Here is a 25,808-nt window from a genome sequence, read left to right as displayed (position 1 = left end):
ATCAGTGATATCAGCCCACTGATCATAGAAATAGGACAACCTGTCCAAAAAGGTAGGATTAGGCTCTAGTCAGGTCATATTTTTAGACCGTGCCTGAGAATCCCTAGGAGACTGGCACCCATGATGCCCTCTGAGTCTGAAACCCCCTCTTCTCCCCTGATTGTAGGGGGCATAAGGGGCCTTATAAGCCTGAGCAGCTAGGTAAGGCTGATACCTTTATGGCTTATTATAGTTAGAGGAATGACGGGGAAAATACCTCTGGCGGAAAGCTCCTGTAGGTTGGGCTGTCACGCCCAATGATTTGGCATTCTGCTTATTTGTCCTAATCCTATTGAGGATCGAATCAGTCTCCTCACTAAAAAGGAATTTGCCCTCAAAGGGCAAGGTCTTCTATTCTCACTTTCGTATCTGCCGGAAGCGTAGAACTACGGAGCCAGGCATGCCTCCTAAGCACCACTGCCGAGGCCATTGAGCGACAGCCACTGTCAGCGGCGTGTAGTGCCGCATCTAGTTGCTGGCGACCCAGCCGGGAACCTTCAGTGAAAGTGCTCCGAACGAGAGGCTTTTTATCCTCTGGAAAGTACTCTAGGTACTGAGAAACCCGATCCCAGAGAAAAATCTGGTAACGCCCCATTATAGCCATGAAATTACATATGCGCAGGGACAAAGCAGTGGATGAATACATTTTTCGTCCCAAAACATCAAGTTTCCTCCCCTCTTTATCTACAGGGGAGGAGTGTGCGCCGCCTTTAAAAGCAGAAGGCAGAGCATCCGTAACAATGGAATTAGGAATGGGATGCTGCAACAAAAATTCTGACCCCTATGGTATAACTTTATACAGAGCCTCCACCCTTTTGGTTGAAGCCCTCATAGTGGAGGGGCAAGACCAAGCTGATAAGGCAATGTCCCTGAGCCCTTGAATAAAAGGGAGTGCAACAGGTCCCGAGTCAGAGGCGTACAGAACTCCCAGGATCGGATCCGTCGATGGGGAATCAGGCTGGGAGTACGAGATATCAAGGGCCTTTGCCATTCTCACGAGCTGATCTGAGTACATTCTCCAGTCCGGAGGAGGGGAGAGAGGCTCAGAATCTCAGACAATGTCGTCAGGGGAAGAAATTGAAGACTCTGACGTCAATCACTGAATCAAAGAAGTGGATCCGTGAACGCAGATGCATCGGCGCCGAGGCAGCTTGCATCCTAGGCAGTGGGGCGGCTCTATCCGGGTCCTCTATCGATGCCGAAGAGCGACTGGAATGATGATGCCGACGGTAGGTTGTTGGATAGGAAGCTTCCCAATATGCAGGAGGAGGCATGTAGGGGTTTGGAAAATATGGCCATTGGGGCAACATTGGAGCTGGCACTAACCCTCGATGAGGAGCGTTTAGCTGAGCTTCCCTCTTTACCGACTCCGAAGGGTACAGCTGGAAAGGATCCGGCTCCGAAGATAAAGATCTCGCACGCCGAAATGGGGAGGGCGTTCTGGATGGGATGAGCGGCTCATACTGCAACCGGGAGACCAAAGCCGAGCCCTCCCCCAGGGAAGCAGACGTAAGGCGTCGAGCCAGTCCAGGACTCCGCCCTCGGCTCCGATGCTTAGAAAGCCTCAGGGGTGACGGCGACTGTCGCCGCCGAGAGGTTGAAGGCTTCGGAGAAGCAGCACACTTCAGGGACCTCTGCCAGTGCTTAGAAGCATTCGCAGACAGGGAGATATCTGCCGCCCCCTCCTCAATGGGCAAAGGCTGCTTGTCAGATTTTTGAGCCTTATTACCCTTCTGGTCCTTTTTATCGGTCTTATCCTTTTTCTTTTTGGTTTTAACAGAATCAGAAGCAGGCTTCTTGACCAAAACTGGAGGCTCGATAACTTTACCGGCCAGGAGAGAAGAGACAGAAGGGGCTTGTTGCCGCTCCTGCAACTTCGAGGACCTTTTAGGGTGGTCTGCCGCCAGGAGAGCTTCCTCCCACAGGGTAGCTTTAAGGAGGGACGCGCGGTATTGCCTGGCCTTCGGAGAGAGAGAGTCTGACAGGCCAAACAAGTCTCCAGTACATGCGTCTCGCCGAGGCAAAGCAGACAAAGATCGTGCTGATCATTTGTGGCCATTTTAAAACCACACTGTGAACATTTCTTGAATAAGGCCATTATAGACGAGTAGGCTCTTCTACAACGGCCCAGTAGCTCTGAGGTAATCTCGTCAGAGCTCATGAAGCTGTGTCCTAACTCCGCGGCGGCGAAGAAAGAACTGAGGAGGAGCGCCCCCTCGTCATGTGATCAGTGAGCGGGGGGAAAGCCCGTGCTCGGGGCTGGACGGGGGGGAGCGCTCCAAGTATTTTGAAGCTTCTAGAAGCTTTTCAGAACGTCTCCGCGGCCAGCCTGCGCAGGGACTGCACAGAAGACAAGCAGATGAAGTTATACACAATACACACAGAATATTGCATTTAATTAGATACTGTAAAATGTTGCAGTAAGTTATACACAATACACACAGAACATTGCATTTGATTAGATATTGTAAAATGTCAAATATTTCAAGGGCTAAACCTTTACTTATTTAACTTATAGGTTGCCATTTTTTAAAGAAGATTACAAAAGTTAAAGACAACAAGCTATAAAATAAAAACCATTTACTAACTCTAACACTGACAGCCCATTCCTGAGCTAAAAGGACAAAAGTCCTTAGGACGTGTTTTTCACGGGTTTTTCAGGTAAGGGCAAGGTTTCAGCTTCAGTGGGGGGGGGCAAAACCTCCTTTGGAGGCAGTGTGGCTGCGTTGCCCTCCCTGTCAGGAATGGGCTGTAAAAAAATTACTGCAGCTTTCTTTCCACAGAAATGTCCTCCTAAAAAGTTCTGTTCTGTAGATTCTATGGAACGATAATAGTACGGGGAGGCTTTCTGAACTGGTCGGGCAGCCTTCTGCACCAGGTAGTGACCACCACAGAAAATGCTTTGGTATGAGCAGGTGCTCATCTCACGCATGCGCAGGCCCTGCTCATATGAGCAAAGCTATTGCAGCAGAGCTTACTGGAAGAGGCAGTCCTTCAGCTACGTGGGTTCCAGGCCATGAAGGACTTTACAAATAATAACCAGGACCTTGAATTAAACCCAAAAACTAAACTGTAACCAATGATTTCACTGCACAACACGTGTAATATGCCCACTCTACTCCTGATACTAATGAGCTGTGGAGTTCAAGGGCGGTCCCACATACAGCAGGTTACAATCATCTTGCCTTGGAAGTTACTGTGACATAGATAGGCTGGATCAATGTAGGGAGCCATCCTTTGCGCTAAACGGAGCTGGAACAGAGCATTTTCTTCACTGCTAAACTAACTTCAGCAATAATGCTGGATTTAATACCCAGACTCTTAACCAAGTTAGCTAAGGTCAGCTGAGCCCTATCACATGTGGGAAGCACCACACCCTCCAAAACATCTGCCTTACCAACCAATGCCACCTCAGTCTTGTAAGGATTCAATTTCACCCTTAGTCACTTCACTATAGCAGCCAGTCACAGGTTGAAGACTAATACAACAGCAACAGATGGTCCAGACAAAAATAAATAAAGAGCTGGGTATCATCAGCATACTGATGACACAGGGAGTGTTTCCTCCTCCATTAAAAGATGTGTTCTTTCACCTATTATTTAGGAAAAAATAACTGGGGAAGAATGGTACAGCCAACTATCATCCAGTCCCATCCTGGCCTTTGCAAGGTAATTGAGAGAGTGGTGGTGGAGCAACTCCAAGTCTTCCTGGATGGTGCATCTGCCCTTGACCAAACACCTCTACTGCCTGAAATACACTACAACCAGTGTTGGAACACTGTGGTGCAATTGTTACAGTGTCAGACTAGGATATGAGAGACCCTGGTTTGAATTCCTGCTCTGCTATGAGAGATTACAGGGTGACCCTGGGCTAGTCACAAACTCTCGGCCTTATGGGCCTCACAGGGATAAAATGGAAGAGAGAATAATGTAAGTTACCGCTTTGGGTCCCCACTGGGGAGAAATAAATTAAGAGATTTTATCACCAAGAAACTTCAGAAATGTCACAGCTAATCACTACCTGAAAATTTAGTGAGAGATGTAGGAGTCAGCAAGTGCTAAAATACCTTAAACTAATGATCCAAACATTAACTAGCTACAACTGGTATCCACGGAGAGCTTCCAACTAAGATAAATGTGAGTCTAATACTTACACCATCAAACTCTATTAAAAATTCTGTTTTTAGACGTCTGCTGGCATCATGTTCACCTTCTCTTCTTTCACATAAGAGGCTATCAACTTCATCTGGCAATTAAGTGGAAACATTATAAAATGCTCAGGCTTCCAAATAAAACAAAACATTTGGCATGCAGAACATGCATTTTTTCTTCAACAGTTATCAGTTCAATTTTGTACATGCTACTTCCTTAACTTGCAAGATATAATAAGATGGATGCTAACTTCAATCACAACATCTTAATTTAAAAGTCAATTTTAAAATGGCCAGCGTAGCTTGCTATAGGAGTACTGAAGTCTTACCTATAAAAATTATGGAAGGCTGAAGTTCTCTGGCCACTGCAAAAAGGGCACGCACCAATTTCTCCCCTTCACCAACCTAAGGGCATTAAAGTACTTAATTTAGCATATACAGAGTTATAAACTTGTTTTGAACAAAAGTTGGCTGTATGTGAATGAAGAGAATTCTAAATCCCGTTTCATAAGCCTATGACCAACTCAGTGCCAAGACACATGATATGCTCTCAGCATTCTTTTACAAAGCTCCATTTTAATGTGTGTCTATTTATTTTTAAACGTCCCAGTGAAATAAAGTGCTGGCTTCCTTATGTTTTTCCAAAAATACAATTGTTTATTTTCATATATGTTTAATTAGGAACTTTAATTTAAGCCATGTGCTATCCTAATAACTAAAAGAGCTAGAATTCAAAACAGCACATACGGGCTACTTTTATGTATTCATGTAGCACAGAGATGATTATTACTTTCAGAATAAAAATAATGAAGCGGGCACTCTGGTAATTAAGAGATGATCCACATGTTTTAGCCTTGTTTGCACTGTGTGTTTTTAAGGTGTTTTTCCTGAACTGCTACGGTCTCCAAATAAGCTTATGTTGAAGAAAGACTTGTATCATGCTTTGTATTTTCTTGCATATCTCAACATCTTTCCATTTGGCTCCAGATGGCCTTTATTCAATAACCCAGAATAATTTGTTGTTATTTCTGTTCATAAACCCCAGACCCCTGTGGCTGCAGCTCTGGAGACCAAACTAGTAGAAAAGTTAGAAGCTCTATGATTAAAGGAAGGCAATAATTTCTACTGCAGCAAAGCCTCATGCAAATATTTCTCCACCACAACCCACTAAATCAAGATCCCAGGATGTTTTCGTAAGTGCACAACCAGAATACCCAATTAACTTACATATTTTGATGTCAGACTTGCTGCACTTATGTTAAAAAAGGTTGCATTAGATTCTGCAGCCACTGCTTTGGCCTAGAAAGAGAAAAAACGGCCAGACTGGAGCAACAACATACTATAGTTTACAGTATGATTACTTGAGATATTCAAAACAGAGTAGTACAATTAAAGAAAAAATCAGAATATTGCTACATTTTTGATACAATATATATGTCATTGCAGGAAATATGGAGCAGAATTTAAAGGCTTTCCATTTCGCAAAACTGTAAACAATACCCATACAGAATTAAACACAGCATTTTTTTCAACAACTATCCAAGTTTGTTTTTAAAGTATGAACCACAACATCTTCTACCTTATTACAGTTGTGAACATGAATTTATGAAGGGCATGGTTCCATTTCACTTCTTAGGCCATTTCCGCACAAATTATTTGTAACGTTTAATGAAACGTCTTATCTTTGTGTCCACACTTGTTTTCCCTTCATTTACTCAAATGTTTTCCAAGCCTTTAATCTCTGTGGTTTCGACAAACACGTAAATGAAGATGCATTTCTTTACTACGTTTCAAAGACAACTATCCCTGGGGTGTGGAGAAGTTGGAGACGCTATGCATATCTCCACCCAACTCCCTCCCCTTCCCCCTCCCGTCTCCTCCCGCCAGTCATTTACCGTGCTTTTAATTTTTGTAATTAAATGAACTAGGACTACAAAAGGAATGTTGGTGTGCTGGACGAGCTTGTTGGGGGGGGGGGAGTGCTTGCCAGGCGGCAGCCTATCACAACTAATTTAAACTTCTTTCTTCTCAAGGGTGGGAGGTTGCAGCAGGGGGCACAAGCACCATGTAACCACCTTGCAGGGCAAAGTGGAAAGAGTGTGGGGGGCGCCTGCAGAGCAGGGCTGAGTGGCACAACGAGGCCAAGATGGGCAGCGGGGAGAGCGAATGAGCCAGCCGGCAGGAGCTGACCCCTCAGCCATTGCCATTGTCGTGGCTGGGTTGAACCGTTCTCTGGCGCAGCAACAATACTGGCTGAAGCTGCTAAGCACTGGTGTCTGGCCTGTTTCCTCAGCGCCTCGCCCACCTCTTCTTCCCCTCCCCTCAAGTTAGACACCTATCCTCTTCCCCTCCCACAGGTGAATCAGTTACAACAAACTGGCACAGGTGTGGGGCACCTTTGAGACATGCTCTAGTGAGGGGAGACCCAGGTGTCTGGGGAAGTAAAAAGCAGTGACAGCCTCCGCCGCTGAGCATTTTTGGGCTTCACTGGACAAAGAACTACTGTGGCGGCTGTTATCGTCTGAAGTGCCTTCAGGATCATAACTGCTGCCCACATGCTCGCTCCCCTTCACAGGCTCCCTGAGCGTGATGCACGAGTCCCCCTCGCAAGCCTTCCCCACCTCCCTTTGGTCATTTTCCGTGCTTTTTAAGTTGTTTATTAAACACACCATCAGACCATCTCTGGTGCACATGCACCAAAACAAAACAGGGGGGAAGACGAGGGAGCATCCAGCACATCTGCAACATTATGAATGACGCGGCACTCTCCCATGGGAACATATCGTGTTTTTTGGGAAGGTGTGGACAGGATGGAAAGGAAGAAATAAAATGGCAAAAGAAGCTTACGTGTGGACAAAAACTTTGCATTTGATGCCAAAACTGTAAGATTGAACACGAGGAGGATACTCTGTAGTAAGTTAATGGTGCAGTAACAGCCTTAGTTTTATTTTTATTATTTCAGGGAAACAACTTAAGCAGGAAACTTTGCATTGCCAAGTACTATCAAAAGCGCCTTTGTACAATATTTTATGCAAGTAAGTTTTAATCATGGCCAAACACTGAAAGTACGCCTATGGAAAGCATTTTTGTGAAGTTATGCAGCTCATTTCAAATACAGGAAATAAAAAAACTGCACAGTAACAATGTAAATGAAGTTCAAGACCCAAATACCAGAAATTTAAGAACTCTGTGCTCCAGAAGCATGTGGTTACTTTTTTCTCCTCTGCATACTATGTGCAGCTTTAGATAAGCAAAAGTAAACCTCACCGTTCTTTTGAATTTCAGACATTTTTTGGCTAAAAATATGATTAATTTACAGCAAACACATGAAGAGCTCTCATAGCAAGACATTAGTGAAGTTCTCACATAACATGTTTCCAGCAAGTGTTAACTGTCCAACATTAAAATATGCCCTTATTGTAAATAGACTATGTAAGGTTAACCTTTCACTATTATGTAAAACAACTGTACAGATTTCTGGAAAAAATGTCTTAGTTAAAAAATTGTGACAGAAAAATGGTTCTCTTACCAGCATCGTCTTTCCATTTCCCGGTGGGCCAAACAACAACAATCCACGGGCAGGAGCCCTGAGCCCTGTGAACAGCTGAAAGTATGGTAGAGTTACATTCTGTTGTGCCACGTCATACAAACTGGCAATTTATCACCATACATTTAATACCCTGATGTTTAAGATACAAAGATTTAGAATGAACACCATCCAGTTAAACTATCCCAGGACCTTCCTATTCCCTCTTCAGTTATGAAACAGAAGGGAAAGGGGGGGGACAGCATGTGAGAGATAGCCAATGCAGTCCACATCAGAGAAAAGGAGGAGGAAGGGAAGGACCAAGTAGAAGAAGAAGAGTTGGTTTTTATATGCCAATTTTCTCTACCTTTTAAGATGTAATAATGCCTCAATTCCCTTTTCCTGCTTTATTTTAAATATGGATGCATTGAATTTTGTATGTTGGCTGACGGCTGTAAATAAAAGTATCTATCTAATCTACCTACCTACCTACCTTTTAAGGAGACTCAAACCAGCTTGCAATCGCCTTACATTCCTCTCCCCACTACAGACACCTTGTGAGGTAGGTGGAGCTGAGAGAGTTCAGAGAGAACTGTGACTAGCCCAAGGTCACCCAGCAGGCTGCATGTGGAGGAGTGGGGAAACCAATCCGGTTCACCTGGTTAGAGTCCATCACTCATGTCGAGGAGTGGAAAATCAATTCCGGTTCTCCAGATTAGAGTCCACTGCTCCTAACCACTACACCATGCTAGCTCTCCAAGTATTAACATGCTTGGTTCATCTAGCTGGCTCATCTGAGAACCAGGATGGTGCAACAGTTAAAATGTTGGACTAGGATATAGGCTCTCAAGGAGAACTGGGGAGGGGTAATTTCAACTTTAATTAGCAACATGTGGTCAGCTACTGTTTGGAATGTACACATCATTGAGTACACAAGGTGAATATACTATCCCAACTGAATGGTCATAATTACTATCAGCCCAAATGGGCTGCAATGGAGAAGAACTGTGATTCTTATTACTAATTTTTAGGAAAATGATATATGAAAAAACCCAGCCAGTTTCTCTGAAGTAGTTTTGAAAGCAGATGTGACATGAATATGTCCCAGGCTATAAATTAATGGTGCTGAGATAAACTATATTCTAATTACCACTGAACACCAGATTCTCAGGGCTAATATGAAAACTCAGGGCTAATATGAAAACTGACAGAAAACAGATTGCTTACCTCAGGTCTAAGAGATGGAAGAATAACAATTTCTTGCAGCGCCTGCTTTGCTAGCTCCTGCCCAGCAATATCATCAAATTTGACAGATGGCCCACTAACAGATACAGAATACCAATTAGTGTAACAATAGACATCTCATTCTTCTAGAGTGCAGCTGGATAGTTTCATGCCTCTCAACTCTGCCATTTTTAAGGAATCAAAATCATGGAAGTCACGCAATTGATATTAAAGTACTCCAATTCCTAGAACATAGCTTGATGTTTTTAGTCTGAACACAATTCTACTTTAAGCTAATACAGGAAACAGCTCTACTTCCCCTATAAGAGATCTGGTTAGCTCTTCCTACATAATAATCCAAATAGTTACTCCTTTCGTGAATGTCCATCTTTTGACTATAGCTTCAAGAAAGGCCAACATGGTGAGAATCTTAGCGGACCAAAACTTTGTTTCATGTGAGGCAGGTCATGTAAATGATACCTAGATGACTGGCAAAGAGCCTGACAAATACCTAAGGGGTATTTCATAATAATGAAAACCCCATCTGTACCTGATGACTCATTTCAGAGACAGGTATCTTCCCCATCTGATTCTTCTGCTACATCTTTCCAGCCTGCACATTACTTCTAGCTCTGTACACAACTCCAAAAGTGCCGAGTGCAAAACCCCTATGATCATGGGAAATAGTTCATTGGCCTGAACCTTTTTGGAGAGAACATTTCAACAAGACCCCCACTTTCTGACAGATGACCGCTCCCCTTCCCATGAAAGCTCTTGAAACAAGAGCTAGCAAGAAGGGGCTTTAGTCTGCTTCACCTATGAACCCTTGAACACTTCACCTCGCAAGGTAGGAATGAAGACCACAGAATCCTCGTAAATTTTGAATTAGCTAGAAATTGTATTTTTATTTTCTATGTTCTGTACTACCCTTTCCCAATAACCTCCTCTGTTTGTGCTTACAATAAACACTTTAAAAAAACTGATCTTTCTTTGCCAAGTTTCCTGTTACGGATGACAGCAGAAGGGTGGGTGACATTTATGGAGACAGATGAGTATTTGTGGTGGAACCAAGGCTGGGAAAAATCTCACCCTGCCAGATAGGCATAGTTTCACAGCCAGGAGTGAAAACACAGCATCTGTCAGTGCTGTTCTATTGGCTGAGAAGGTTCTGGTGGGCTTTTGCTGCCAGACCCAATCAGTTAAGACCTTTCTACACATGTGGGAGGGAGAACTGAAAAGGACCTGTTCCTTCTGTGCATGAGTGTGTGTGTGTGAGAGAGAGACAGACAGTTGGGGAAGTGTGATAATGTGAAGGACAGCATCCTCTTCACACATACTCCCTTTTCAGTCTCCCACTGGGGAAGGAAGATGCTCAGGGTTTATAAGTTCCAGTAGATTAGCAGTATGTTTCATCTCAGTCCTGTAAGCTGTATTTACTCTAGAGTTCTGCCAGTAGAATAAAGCTTGATTTGTTTTAGTTGAAAAAAAGCAATTGCCTTAATTCCCTACCTACACACCTCTCTGTGGCTCATGTTATGAAAGCAGCTCCTGTTGAAATGTACCAAACTGGGTGGGGAGGTATCCACAGGTGGTGGCAGCCTAACGTGAGCCCCACTTAAGAGGAGGTTGGGGAGCACAGAGGGATTTCCTCTGAGGAAAGTGGGTTCCCTAACCAAAACAACTTCATCCCCCGCTTCTGAGCAGGGCTGTGCCTCTCTCACTTGCTCAAGGGCTGTTTGGCCGAGCAGGGTGGCCTGCTGGGTGCTTGGGGGGGGGGGAGGGGAAGCGTCACATTCCCCCACTGGTCAGCTGCTCAGCACATACTATAAGGAAGGATGAGAACAGAGAGGCAGTTGCCTTGCAAGGGACAGGACTTTCTTTGCCATACATGTACACACATTGACAGCAAAGATCTGGGACTGATTTAACCATCCCCAGCTGGTGAAAGTTCTACCCAGAAGTAAAGGGTATTGTGGACTCTTTAAACAAACTCTTTAAACAAACGCACCCCACAGTGGGTCCAGCAATTTTCAACCCCATCCTTTGATAATAAGCCTCACTATTACTTACCTGTCTACAATTTCATTGAGAATAAGATTAGCAAGATTACTATCCACATTTCTAAAATTCTTCACATCTTTCTTTTTTCGTACAGCAGTTGTAGGAGTAGAAGGCTTGTTGGATCTATTGTTTTTGGGGGTGGCCTGAAGAAACAATGATTCCAAATATGTGAAGTATTGATTTTATTTTTTAGAAAAAGTATGCTACCTTTCCACCCAATCACAGTCCCAAAGTGGCAAACATAAAGAAACATGAAAACGTCTGAACAATTAAAATGCACTTTAAATTATAAAATAATTCAATAAAAACACTGTGATACCCCTTCTCCACTCACATGGAGTCTCCCACCTTCTACAACCTCTCTCACTCAGGTTCAGGATACACGTAGATCAGGGCATCACACTTGGCACCCTTTTCATCTCTTTTAAAATCTCTAGATCATTTCACACCTCAGGTCCTCTCTCTCACACAGAGACATCAGCAGACAGGGTAGCCCAGTCCCCCCTTTACTCACAAACCCTCACTCACACAGAGTAATTGCGGTTGGGGACTCAAACACTGTCCATTCACATGCTGCATAGATACAAGAGGCAGACAAACAGCGAAAGATTAACTTGTGCGTGTGTTTCTTTCCCTGAGACACAAAGCCCCATAGGGTTAAACGAAACAAGAACTTAACTTTTATTTATGGTGCAAACATAACACTGAAGAAAGCAAGTTAGAAGTTACAATGTTTCCCTTCCATTGAACTTCTGAACTGGGGTCCTGTTCCCATAATGGGGATCCTTTGGTTACAAATTAAACATTTTCAGTGAGCTCTAAGCAGCTTTTCTCCACATTTTCACTCATCCTCTTTTCCCTTCCAGCTCCCCACTGCTTTTTTGAATGGTTTCTCCCCATCATTCCATCAGCTCTCATTGGTCGCTCTTAGAGGGAGGCGGAACCTACCCTGTCCTTCACAAACACAGGAGTAACACTTGAAGCAGGGAGGAGGGCCAATAACCGTTATCGGGAGACTGACGGAAGACACCGAGAGAGGGAAACAGAAAAATCTCCCTGGGGAGACAGTTTCAAAGTTTTGGTGCCAAAACCAAAAAAGCCCTTTCTTGGGTTGTCACCCATCTAGCCTCAGATGGCAGGAGCAACCAAAGCAGGGTGTCCGAAGATGACCAGATTGAGCACGTGGGTTCATATGGGAGGTCCTTAAGGTACGATTAGAAATAAAGCAATTCACGGAATTAATTGGAAAGCTCTGAGCATGCTGTATGAAAAGCTGTGGTTGCACATCTCACTCACCCACCATCACAGGCCACTTTTGAAGAGGTCTCTTGTGTTTTATGTGTGGCTTTTCAGGCAGTGGCTGATGTACTTTAGAAGTCGTGCTGCTCATGCAGAGTACACTATTTAGAGCTTAATATTATGGTTGCAGTTTAAAATGGTCTTGCACAGTGGTCGGCAAACAGCGGCTCCCGAGCCGGATGCGGCTCTTTGGCCCCTTGAGCGTGGCTCTGGAAATGTTTCTGAGGAGGAGGAAGAGGCGCCCCCCGTCCACCAAAAGTCAAGTACGAAACCTCTCCTCACTGCCCCATTTCGGGTTTATTCCCCCCCCCACAAGAGGGGCGGTGTGTGAGGTAAAGAGCCGCCCCCCTCCTCCCCCTCCCCTCACAGCGCGGCCGGGTTTTGAATGTGGCGCTCGAGGGCCAGCGGTGCCAAGGCAGGCGGCGGCAGCCAATCAGGGGGTGGGATTTTTTGCTCTTGTTTTGGCTGGCGGAGGAGGCCGAGGCGCTGAGGAGAGGCAGACGGGTGGACGGCAGGCCAGCCGGGGAGGGAAGGAAGAAGCACAGGCGGCGGCAAGGAGGAGGAGGTTGGGGCCCGGGGGGGGGGGAAGCAATGCTTGATTCAAAACTCTGCATGGGGGGTTATTGGCCATTTATGAATGGGAGGTTTTGCCTTGGATTTGCCACTCAGATGCACATTTTCCCCATCCAGATTCTCAAAACTCTGATGGGGGGTGTCGCACGCTCTCAGGTACGGCTGCACCTTCCAGAGGAGCTTCTCCTGTCGGGGCCCCGCCTGTCCTGGCCAACGCCCCTCTCCTCGCCTGCTTTCTCCCTCGTCTGCCAACTGTTTCCCGATGGTTGCTGGGGCTGGAGCCGCGCTGAACCGCCTGCCGCTCTGGGGCCTCCCTCTCCCAGCGCGCGGCCTCTCCCCGGGGACCCGGCTGGCTGGCCAGCCTGGGGGCCGGGGAACGTCAGAGCCGCTGCAGCGCCCCGTTGGACGAGCAGGCCTGTCGGTGGTTGTGGGGGCTTCTGCCCCCCCCCGGACGCTGGGAGGAGGCTCTAGCCGGCTGCCGTTCGCCGCCTCTCCCGACTGCTCTCCTGGTGAACTGAGGCTCGAGGGCTCTTCCCTCTTCCCCTGGGGGTTGGCGCTGGGGTCGGGGTTGGTCCTGACGGCCCGGGGAGCCCAGGCGGGAGGGCGACCCGAGACAGGGGGTTATTGGCCATTTATGAATGGGAGGTTTTGCCTTGGATTTTCCACTCAGATGCACATTTTCCCCATCCAGATTCTCAAAACTCAACAATAAGCCCCCCTGCAGAGTTTTGAGAATGCAGATGGGGAAAATGTACACCTAGAGAGCGGCAAATCCAAGGCAAAACCTCCCATGCATGAATGGTTGTTAAAAGGCATTGAGGAAAGAGGGGGATGAATTATCCAAGTCAGCGTGTGTATTATTAAGTTTATTAAGTTAATAAACAGTGTACCTACCTATATAGTTTAAGTTTAAGAAATTTGGCTCTCAAAAGAAATCTCAGTCTTTGTACTGTTGATATTTGGCTCTGTTGACTAATGAGTTTGCCGACCACTGGTCTAGCATAGCCACAATCAGTACTCTGAAAGCTCAGCCTCTGAAGGTTTATAGGGTGTCTTTTTGTAGTCTTGATGTCAGGACAATATATAAACCACTGTATATTTTTATTCTTCTCCTTAATTGTCTGCCACGTTTTAATTTCTCCACATGCTTTAATCATGTCCTGGTATGCTATACTATCATTTTGACTTCTCTCTGCCTTATCTATGCTTCCATTGGCGACATTAGTGGTGAAGGCGTGGGACTGAATCTCTTTTCATTCGTCATTCAAATCTTCAGCAAACGAACTTTAATCGCATGTTCAGTTCTCAACTTCATCCATTCTCTTGATGCTTTTTCCGTCCAAAGATAGCGTAGACCAGGCTTGTCCAAACTGTGGCCCGGCCCAGGACGGCTATGAACGTGGCCCAACATAAAATTGTAAACTTACTTTAAACATTATGAATCAGCTAGTGTTAGTGTACTTTATGTGTGGCCCAAGTTAGTGTATTGTATGTGTGGCCCAAGACAATTCTTCTTCTTCCAATGTGGCCCGGAGAAGCCAAAAGATTGGACACCCCTGGTGTAGACCATCTCATTTCCGCTCTTTCCAACTTTATTACAGCCGACCCAGGATTTTAATCCAGTCTGCTATCCAGACCAATCCAGCCACCTGATAATACAGTTTCAGGTTTGCTAACACAAGACCACTCCTTCTTTTCTCATCTTGCAGTATTTTAAATCTGATTCTAGGTTTCTTGCCACCCCAGATGAACTTGATTGCTGTTGCCAGCTTTTCAAAGTCTTATCATCTATGTGAATCGGAAGCATTTGGAATAGAAAATTAAGTTTGGGCAAAATATTCATTTTTATAGCTGAGATCCTTCCCAGTCAAGAAATTTTTAATGTTGACCATCTTACCAAGTCTTTCTCTATATTAGTCAATATTGCACACTGCAAAATATTTTAGCAGGTCCCAAATTCCTGGGACCTCTTACCAAGATTCTTTGTTTTTTGTAGTTAATCAAAAATTTGCAAGTTCAGCATGAAGAAAAATGAAATAAAGTTGTAGAGAAGAACAGTGCTATTAACAATATCAGGCTAGAATACATGCCTACAACACAAGCTATATATCTAATGCCTTGCTGCATGAGCACCTGTTAGCAAGTATATGTAATATCACTGAAACGAGCCCTCACGACCATATTCCTCAAGCCCAATTTAAAACTGAGAAGATCAGATTGGTTCAGTTTTGCCAGTTACCAAGCTAGAATAATAGACTCAGCAGTGCCCTCAACAGAACTGGCCTCTCTAGAAAACATTTTGGAATGAAAGCCTTTAACAGAAAGATATCAAACAATTCCTCAACTTTGAATTGCAACTTTTCAACTCAAAACTAACAGTAAATATTCACTGGTGTGGCTGGAGGCTACTTCCTTACCTTCTGAGTTGAAGTTGCTGGAGCTGTTCCCTGTCTAGGCACGGGGAAATTTGATATTCCGCTATAACTAGGTGTCCTTTGGTGACCTGAAAGGCCCACAGATCCAGGCTTTGCCACAGACTTTGAACGAGGGAGCGAGTTACTAGTTTGAGTGAGTGGATCCTTCTTTTTTGGAACAGCTCCACTTTCTGCAAAAAAAAAAAAAAAAGATGTGTCAGTACAGAGTATATCAAGCAGCTAGCAGCATCTCAGTCTGAAAACAAGTGGTATCTTTAGCCGGCATAATGCCTCAGACAATGTTCTTTTGAATGTACCCATTTACACAAATATTACCGATGCAATTTTACTTGCTATTTTACTTGCTAGTCAAATTCTTTGTTTTCTACCTGTGATACTGGTAAAAAAAACTAATTAGACCTTTGCAATTAACACCATTCCTGATCAGCATCAACTGAGATTAAGCATTATAGTTGTGTAAATTTTTTATTACAAACTGATGGTCAATACTATTAATACTATTGCTAGTAACTTTTTCACTTGATTAATCTCTTTGAGAAAGTCATCCTTATGATACACACCACTGTAATTCACTTTTTGGCATTATTGTGTGATGATAACACTTAGAATTAATTAATCTTCAGAGTGTTCATACATACACTACTATGGTGTTATCCTGTCAAGAGCCCCATAAGCCAATTCAGTTCAGCAATATCCCCACACCAGACCGTAAGACCACCTAGTGAGTTCCAAGCAGGTGCAAAATTTCAACTGGAAATGTTTTCATTCATAGCTCAGATTCTTAGCCACTACTGTCATTTGAGTTAAGGCAATGGGTTGACAAATAACCTCCATAGCATCCAATCAGCACCATGTTTTTAGAACTCAAAGAGGAAGCCAAAATGTCAACTGGACTTGAATACAACTTACACCTAACTATACACTTCTAGCAAGCCGTGCAATGTTAACGGCAATGTAACCTTTCCTACTGAAGAAATACTGAAGGAATATTCTGATTAGAAGAAGAAGAGAAGAGTTGGTTTTTATATGCCGACTTTCTCTACCACTTAAGGCAGAATCAAACCGGCTTACAATCGCTTTCCCTTCCCCTCCCCACAACAGACACCCAGTGAGGTAGGTGGGGCTGAAAGAGTGTGACTAGCCCAAGGCCACCCAGCTAGCTTTGTGTGTAGGAGTGGGGAAACAAATCCAGTTCACCAGATTAGCCTCCGCTGCTCATGTGGAGGAGTGGGGAATTAAACCCGGTTCTCCAGATCAGACTGGATTGATTTTTTTTATGTTGCTTAAATGGTATTACATTGTTCAAGAAAATTCAGTTAACCTGTAACTGAACTCTGAAAAACCATATACAAATATTGCATTTGAAATATATTTATACCCAAGCCAAATTCTTTAAAAAAAACAACACAACAACAACCAGAAACTGTCTTTCTAAAACACGAAAAGCTTGAAAAAAAACATTTTGGCATGAGGCAAATTGTTTCTTTTAGGTAGATTCACGCTTAGCCTTGTGCATACTGAATAATTCACACCAGCATGGTTCCTTCCCAATGCTACAGTTTTTAAAACATTTGAAACAAAAACTGTTTGGAACCCAATAAATTAAGACAACTAACAAACGTCCGTGATTTTTAAAAGCAAAACATCAAAAGCGAATTTCCAACATTTGTGTATCTTGGGAATAGCTTTATACCCCTTTTACTGTAATATGGGGTAAAAAAACTACCCCGATGGAAAAATGAACTGAGTTGTTTTCTACCCTGGGATGCTTTTTTGTTCACAGGCAGCAAACTAAGCAGTAACTGGCTATACTTTGGGGACAAAGTTATACAGCCACTTTTCTATGCACTCTGCCACAGGGGGAGGCTAGTTCAGCCCAGGTACAATTAGAGTGTTTAAATATGAAACATGTTTTAAGAGTGATTCAGTCCTATGCCTTCTTACTTAACCCAGTTCAGCAATTTTACCATTCTGGAGCTATATCAACAATTATACCTTGTTATTATCTAGTCACATTTTTTCTAGTTTAACTTATCAAGCAAAGCCTTAAAAATCCAACTATTTCTCAAATCATCAGGATCACTCTTCTCACTTATACACACAGACCCTCCCACATGACCTAAGCCAGTATATTCCTGGCAGCTTCTTCAGCCATGATATATGGAAAAGGATACTGCCGATTCCCATCAGCAGCATTGAAAATATTTAGCATAATTTGAATTATGTTGCAGCCCCATTAAACTATAATCAGATGTTTCACAATATTATATAAAGAGGAAATTCTTAACTGAGTTAATGATACATGCTAAATACACAAAAGAGAATTTGACAAAAATTGGTATTACATTAGCAAAGAAACTGTTGCATATGAAGTATGAACAACACACAAATCAATCACGTAAAAAGGAAGAGCTTTTTCTTGCTTGTTTATTGCATGCTATGAAAATGGGTACATGCTGTAATTTAAAGGAAGAAATGTGCTTGGCAGACAAAGCCTCTCTTATTTTCCTCCAGATTTAAGAAGAAATATAGGAGTGTGCAGAATGGGGGCGGGGCCCCCAAGATCCTAGTTCACTCTAGCCCTAATACCACGATAGCTTAAGCCATTCCCAGATCAGCAGTGAACCTGCCAGAAAGGAAGAAGGTATGCAGACATTCCAGAAGATCTCCAAATGAACCACCTGTATTTTTTCTTAGGTGTACTTGCAGTTGGATTTCAAATCCTGTTAGCATCAGTGGCAGTATCCCAATGTACAAATAATGTCCTATCACAGGCTATTTTTAAAGGGATAGCCAAATCTCAACTAATCTAGCAATTCAATATTTAAAGACGTTTAGTTATATGTACACAAAATCCTATCAAAATCTTAACTTTTACTCACACACACAGTGGAGTTGGTCAGTCTTAATGCACTTTCATGTCAAGTTAGTTCCGATGCCGCTGAAATTGTTCAGGGCTGCTATTTTTATTTCATCAGCTGCTCATACATTACTGTTCGCCTCCTCCCAATGGCTCCTTTGTTTTCAATCTCTCAGCTTCCCTGTTGCTTTGCACTGCTGGACTGTTACGCAGCTCACAGAGCTGCAGCTTTGGCAGCACAGACCTGTGTCTGGGTGTGGAGTTGCGTCTCTTCAACGCCTTCATAGGTGAATCAAGGGGTGCCCTCTCCTCTGCAGTATCTTTTTCTCCACCCATTTAACTGTCATTCTTCATCACCTGTCACTTACTCTCTAGTATCTTCCTAGCAGCCAAAACTTCTCAGCAAGCTACTTCATCCTCCTCTGGCCATTCCCTATATAGAGTTTATTACATAAAACTGAGAAGCAGCAGCAAAAACGAAGCCTTTCAGTGTACACCACCAAGGTGACACTATGCTTTCTACTTTCTTCACCAATTTACCTTACATTTTGCAAAAAAGTAAACTAGGCAAGTTTCCCCCCATTATTCAGCTCTCCTTTGCTCTTTTCTCAATACAAGTAATTCTAATACCTGTAGACTTTTCCCACTTGGGGCAAGGAAGGAATGTGAGACCTTTCCTCAAATAAGAATACAATTTCAGTTAAAAAAATGTTCCTAAAGTATTATCAGAATATGTGGGGAATATATACCAGTGCTCAGATTTATCACACAGTGAAAACTTGCACTATCCCCAGTATTCTTCTGAAGTAACTTTGTGTATGAAATGTATTTTCAAACACGTGAAACGTATATTGTGCATATCACACATACACACCCCATTCACTGGCTGAATGGAAGGTGAATGTGGGGTATTTACGGAAGCACACCAAAGGCTGTCCTTTCTATAAAACTAGCTACCAACTTCTAACTGCTGAAGAAAATGAACGGAGGAAAGATGACCAGTAGCATGCAGATGCCAGAAAGATTCTGCAAAGATTCTCTTTGGAGGGAGAATGTTTTACTGTTCAAGTGCAGGCACTTTGTGGCCTTTTAGGGATTATTGAATACCTGTGTTCAGTAAGCATATTTCACATGGTAAGATTTAAGCACTGAGTGTACCATGAAGCTGAGTTCCATAGGCTGGTGAAGCAATAGCTTATAATATTATTTTCAAATAGTAGAATGTGAATGCTTTTAATCACCAGGGACGGTTTCTGGTTTTATCTGGCTAAGGGCCATAAATAAACAATCTAATCTAAAAATCACCAGGGACACATTTCTTTCACATGGAGTCTTGAATGCCAGGGAAAAAAACAAATGTACAAGCGAGCCACACTCCAACAACTAGGTAAGCTATGAGTACAGTTGCTGTTTCAGCTTGTATGGCTGTGAAGGACACCTATTAAATAGTTCCTGTATCATGAGCAACAAAAATTTGAGACGTTAGTAACTTTTATTTTTGCATACCATCTTGCACATGATTGGTGGAAAGGTGGTAACAATGCTTTAATGCAAACAATCTATACATTGCATTGCTATCCCAACCTTCCCTCAAAAGGAGCTCAGGGTGGCATACGCAGGGTTCCTTCCACCTGTGTCATCCTGACAAGATAAAGGTTAAGTTGACAGAGTGACTGGTTACCCAGTGGCCTTCACTGCAAGGACAGGATTAGAACATGTGTCTCCCCAGAACTAGTCTGACATTCTAACCATTACACCACACTGGCTCTAAACTAAAAGTTTAGGGAGCATTCTCAATATCTTTTGAGTACCTGAAGGTTAAGCATATACACACACACACAGTACTGCATACGTATCCACGCAGCCCTTTAAAAAGAGAGCACTTTGCAAGACTATGCTATCAACTCTACTGGGTCTTTCTATCACTCAAAAGTCATTTTCTTTCACATTTTCCCTTAGGTTTGAAGCTTGACTAGACTAGAAGCTGCTGGCCTAACACCTAGTGGATTCTGTAGCTCCATTAAGTTATACAGGCCTAAAGAAAAAAGCTGCAATTAACAGAACAGACTTTTCTCCTGTAGCAAGCCTCACCTGTTCTTTACATTTGTGCCATTGAGCTACTACTACGAGATCAGAGCTAATAACAATGTTGCACTAAGGGAGAAGTCATTCTGGGTTGTCTGTATGCATCCTCAGACACTGATCAACAACAGTTACCAAAATGCAAGTTAGCTAATTGTTAATCTTCTACAGCCCAAGCAAACTGAGATCTGTTGCTACCAAGCAATTACTGTCCCATATTAAGCTAAACTAGATGGTCATTGTCAGGTGAGGCCTTGAGATAAGAAAACAGTAACTCTGGTCCAAGTCTAACACGAAGTCCTTTAAGATCTTAGAATCCAGAGTCTTTATGAAAGGCCAGGATAAAAACATAAATACCAGATTTTCAATTAGTACCAAATAATTAATTAGTAAAAATAATTAGTGCCAAACACTAACTGAATAAACATGTCTTCAGATGAAATAGTTTAATATTAATAGTATATTCAATAGTACCTCAGTCACAAGTAGTGAAGAACACTTGATAGTCACCAAAACCCTAAATTTCTAAGTTGTAGGTACCTATGCCAGAAAACCCATCTAGAACTATTATAACTAAATGAAAACACCAAACAGGTGACATGCATTGACAATGTGCTTTAATAAGGTTTCAACCAAGTATTAGCATGTACAGTTTTCCCAAGTAGTAAGTCTTGATGCAGATTCTCTCAAATAACATAGTACTGCTACTTAAATCAGTAATAACAATTCTCCAGTTTTTATATATGCATAGTCGGTGAACTTTTGTAATAAAGTCAGAAGCAAACTTCCTCTAATGAGAAATAAGGTAAAAAATGAACCACAATGTTGCTCATCTGCTGTTAACAGACAACAAAAGTGAACAATCCAACAGAGATTCCTCTTATACTTTTATAACAGCCGGTGAAACCTATCACTTTATTTCCTGGTGTAGCATTCTATAGGGGCTATAATAAATGCTGACTTAAATTGCCTTGAATTAATAGAAGTTAATGCATTTCCTTTGCAAATATTTCATTTTAAAACACAGCTAACTTTTTTAAAAATACAGTGAGGATAACAGTTTAGCAAGAACCATGTTAAGACATTCTAAAAATGGAATGCACATACAAAAACCTTCAAACAGAAAATCATTTTAAATAGATCAGGGGCAGGCAATTTAGCACTGCAAGCATTCTCTATAATAGATCAGATATTGATAGACATCCCCTTAATTAATTAGGTGCTGGTAAAACCAAACCCACCTGACTGGAGATGTCCATTGCGGCAAACCAGGTTAGTACTGTCACTATAGACTTCCATTTGCGGCTTGGGAATTTGCTTAACTGCCTGCATCTTCTCTATGCAACAAAACAGAAGGGGGAAAAGGACAAACAAAAACAAAAAATGAACCAATGAAAGTTAAGTATACTCATCACACCACAATGATTTTGCCTTCAGTTGACTTGATATGAATTAAAGGTACAAAGCATGCATCTAATGTTCACTATGTTATGAATTTATAAGAACATTTAATAAATGAAGTGCTATTTTGAAAAGGTGTGAGCTACAGTCAGTAACTGAGTCAGAAGTAACCATGACAAAGACTGGTGGGGAACTTTTTGATGCAGTGTGTAAAGATTCAATCTATGGAAAAGAGAGGAATGAAAGAATTTAGAACAAATTGGTACAAGTTGCAACCAGACTTCATTGTTGCATTAAGTTTTACTGGTCAATATCTGTGGATAATATTAATAAACTAGTTCATATCTGGCTGTTAATACTATGATGCAAAACATTTATGTCATTTTGATTGCTATAAACTGCAAGACAGCTTTCTATCAAACAAACTATGCAACACTCCTCTTTCCTGGTAACGAAAATCTCAAACTATATTGTAAGTCGGTTCTTGTAGGTTATCTGGGCTGTGTGACTGTGGTCTTGGTATTTTCTTTCCTGATGTTTCACCAGCAGCTGTGGCAGGCATCTTCAGAGGAGTACTCTGAAGTGTTACTCCTCTGAAGATGCCTGCCACAGCTGCTGGCGAAACATCAGGAAAGAAAATACCAAGACCACGGTCACACAGCCCGGATAACCTACAAGAACCGATGAACTCTGACCGTGAAAGCCTTCAACAATATTATATTGTAAGTATCACTACAGAATTAATGGGTTAGATCCTGTCCTCTGGTCCACTAACAGAAAAGCCTTCCTCTAGCATCAGGGGCTGTTAGCAGAGCACAGAATCCAACCTACTGTGTTTTAACATCTGAAGACACTCTCAAAAGAGAGTACAACATTACTATACAATTAGCAGATGAGGGAAGTCAATCCATCCTGCCACTTTATGAGCATGAAGTAATCATGAGAAATATCCTAAGAAATTCTGCCGCTTCTATTATCTGCCATACACTAGTCAATACTTGTCACGTTTCTGAAGGATTTTAAATCCTGGCATGCTTTGTATACTAAATATACTCCTGAAAGTGACTAGCCAGCAACCACATTTGTTAGCTTCTCATTCAGTAATCTTATATTCATTAGTCTGGGAGAATAAAGCCACTCATCACTTTTATATTACAAACATCTGTTGTCAAAAGGTAACTTCATTTTCAAGTGAAGTTGGCTGACATAAATGTATGACTTAACATCAATGGTTTCTTAACTTATTCAGCACACACACAAGTCCTGTTTCTTTTCTGGTCCCATTATTATGTCCACTTCTAGAAAGAACCCTATTACCACAACCAAATATTGTCACAGAACTGTCTTTGAAGAGGAATAAATGCAGCTTGCAATACAGATATAACTTTCTGCCTAAGCTCTCAAAGATCAAGTTTATAAAGAAACTGAGAACTATTACCAAAAAAAGATTTGGTCTATCATCTAGGCACTTGCCTTGCGGTGCACTGTTACCTACTTAAGTTAGGCAAGAAAAAATGTTAAACAAATTCTTCTATGACATCTTAAAAACACACCTGCATGGAGTAATAGTAGTAGCCTTTATTTGCAGTCATAGACCATCAAGTCTCCAAACAAAGTTAAAATACATACATACATAATTAGGGAATAATAATATAATATAAATAATAAAAATGCAGCAGAAATTAAAACTGGGGTAAAAAGATAAAATCCTCCAAAATACACATAAAAGAGTACAGATTCTAATCAAAGATTGATTATTCCAGAGCCTTAAGCACATTTTGTCTTATTTTAGTTGCCAGCCAGGCAAATCTGTCCATACTAACAGATAAATTTGGTATTGTATCTAACAAAAGGAGCGCTAGACGATGTTTTCTGAGATGTCTGGGGCAGTCCACTAACAGAGGAATCAAAGGGCCTGTGCATATATGTTCATATAACGTGCACTCAAAAAGAACGTGTTCAGCAGTTTCTAATGCATCTTGGTTGCATACACATTTCCGTGCATCCATTGGCCATTTATTATATATCCCTTCGAGAAACTTAGAGGGAAGAGCATTATATTGAAGGAGCATAAAAGCCCTACAGTATTCATGGTTTGTAATATCTGACAAAACATCTAGCTAGTTATTTCTTATCCATGTATAAAAATAATTCCTCAGTCCCTCATCCTCTCACCACCACCCTCTACCATGAGCAGGAAACCTCCCCACTTCCTTAGGCCCTCCATGTGAGGTTTACCTCCAAGCTATAAGCCACCTTGAGACTCAAGGCAGGACTATGTGTTCCAAGTAACTCCAAATTTAACAGATTTTTAAAAATTATATAGTCCAGTTACTGAGGCTGTGACTTAAAGGGGAAAGACTGCATAAGGCCCTCTCACCTGTTTTCCTGCCAAAATTCCTCACCGATTGGAGAAAAACTTTGCTGGGTAAAGTCAAAGACCATCTACATAACGAATCACAGAACCACATGTAACATGCAGCTCTGCTCTCAATAGCTTTGAATCATCTGGTGCTTTGAACATCAATGCATGGTTGATTCTAATAAGCTCTCTCTTCCTAGAACCAGCTAATCATACACTTCAAATTCTCCAAGTTTAAAAAGTATCACTAAAAGTTAGTGATAAAGAGCTCCAAATAGCTAAAGATCACATTTCACTCAAGTAAAAAAGTCACGTGACCTAAGGTAGGTGTTTGATATTAGAGCTTTACCATATATAAGGTATATGTGCCTAGTTTATCTTAACAGCACCAGAAATAGGCACTAAACCATATTTTTAAATTGTTGTTTTATTTTATGTTGCTTTTATTGTAATTTCTATAATTGCTTCATTTATGCTGTAAGCCACCTTGAGTTCCACTAGAGAGAAAAGCTGCTAATTTAATGTTTTAAATAATAAAATTGAAGGGCATAACAAAGGAAGGATATTCATCATCAGTCCTGGCCAGTTACTCAGTAAACATGGCTTTGTTGGGGGAGGGGGGAGTGAGAATTTCTTTCTGCCACACCAAATTGTAAGCAGATGAGATCACCTGTTTATAAGATGATATATTTAAAGGTTAAGCTCGATGAGAGACTGCAATATCCATGATCAGGTCGCCAATCAGTTTGTTTGGTTTAAAAACAGCTCAAACTCTAAACATTTCCCCCATAGATCAAAGAGCTAGGAGGGAGGGAAAGAGAAAAACTTGCATTAGGGAAGAGATGCTGGGGAAAGGGTAACACACATACCAAAAAATAAACCCAACACAGCCTTGAGGCAATTTGAGGAGTCCTATACTTGCTTTTGCCCTCACCTGGATAACCCAGCTAGCCCAATTTCTTCAGATCTCAGAAGCTAAGCAGGGTCGGTCTTGGTTAGTATTTGGATGGGAGGCCACTAAGGAAGTCCAGGGTTGCAACATAGAGACATGCAATGGCAAACCACCTCTGAACGTCTCTTGCCTTGAAAATCCCATAGGGTCACCATAAGTCAGCTGTGACTTGATGGGAAAAACAACAACCCCTGCTTTTAACTTCAAAAAATGTACAGAGAGGTCCAATCCCCAATCCAATTACATTTTACATTGTTTGACTGTATATATAAAGTTTCACATAAAAAGCTATGAAGTGCCCATACAACATGCAAAGTGGACAGTTAGGGATGACACTGCGTGAATGCTCTAAAAACCCCACTCCAGTTTGGACATCAAACCAAAGCAAAATTTCCATCTGGAATCGGCCTGTAATTCTAAAAACCAAAACCAAGCTCAAGCTTCCCCAGCCAGGGCACAATTAAAACAGCCATCAGATCACCAAGATGCTAAGACTATAATTCTACGCACACTTTCCATCTAAATACCACTAAAATTCTGAGGAAGTTCTGAGAAAATCTCCAGAAGATGAGGCTTTAAACATCTATTTTCTGGCCAAGGAAGCTTACAACTACTGCAGCCTTTGCTAAGTACCACCAGGATTCTGTGACCCTAGCCCCCTACCTCAAGAGGGAGCTGAGTAAATGGGAGCCTTCTAGAGAAAATAGTAATGCTCATCTATGCCCTGAAAAAGAAGAGGTGCCTCCCTCAAATTTGGAGCTTGGGGAGTAGGGCTGTCAAAAAAAAAAAAATTCGGTACAGTTCGGATTCGGCCGAATTTGACCCTTGTGGGGTCGGTACGTGC

General features: G+C 42.2%; 1 protein-coding gene across 4 annotated transcripts in view; it reads right to left on the bottom strand.

The window, feature by feature from the left end:
• SPAST (spastin) overlaps nt 1–25,808 on the bottom strand; it is a 44,377-nt gene that overhangs the window by 9,677 nt on the left and 8,892 nt on the right. For 2 of the 4 annotated variants that reach the window (XM_056852941.1, XM_056852942.1), the window contains exons 4-11: nt 21,491–21,586; nt 15,290–15,477; nt 11,010–11,143; nt 8,943–9,036; nt 7,719–7,793; nt 5,417–5,488; nt 4,519–4,594; nt 4,193–4,284 (exon numbers count right to left, since the gene is read on the bottom strand). In XM_056852941.1, the coding sequence (XP_056708919.1) occupies nt 4,193–4,284; nt 4,519–4,594; nt 5,417–5,488; nt 7,719–7,793; nt 8,943–9,036; nt 11,010–11,143; nt 15,290–15,477; nt 21,491–21,586 (827 nt within the window). The remainder of the gene's footprint in view (nt 1–4,192; nt 4,285–4,518; nt 4,595–5,416; nt 5,489–7,718; nt 7,794–8,942; nt 9,037–11,009; nt 11,144–15,289; nt 15,478–21,490; nt 21,587–25,808) is intronic. The other 2 variants (XM_056852943.1, XM_056852944.1) reach the window with 1 other exon arrangement.

The sequence above is a fragment of the Euleptes europaea genome, chromosome 7, assembly GCF_029931775.1.
Source record: "Euleptes europaea isolate rEulEur1 chromosome 7, rEulEur1.hap1, whole genome shotgun sequence".
In the NCBI taxonomy this organism is placed as follows: Eukaryota; Metazoa; Chordata; class Lepidosauria; order Squamata; family Sphaerodactylidae; genus Euleptes; species Euleptes europaea.
The sequence above is the reverse complement of the archived record's forward strand: the minus strand, read 5'-3'. Positions and strand labels throughout refer to the sequence as shown.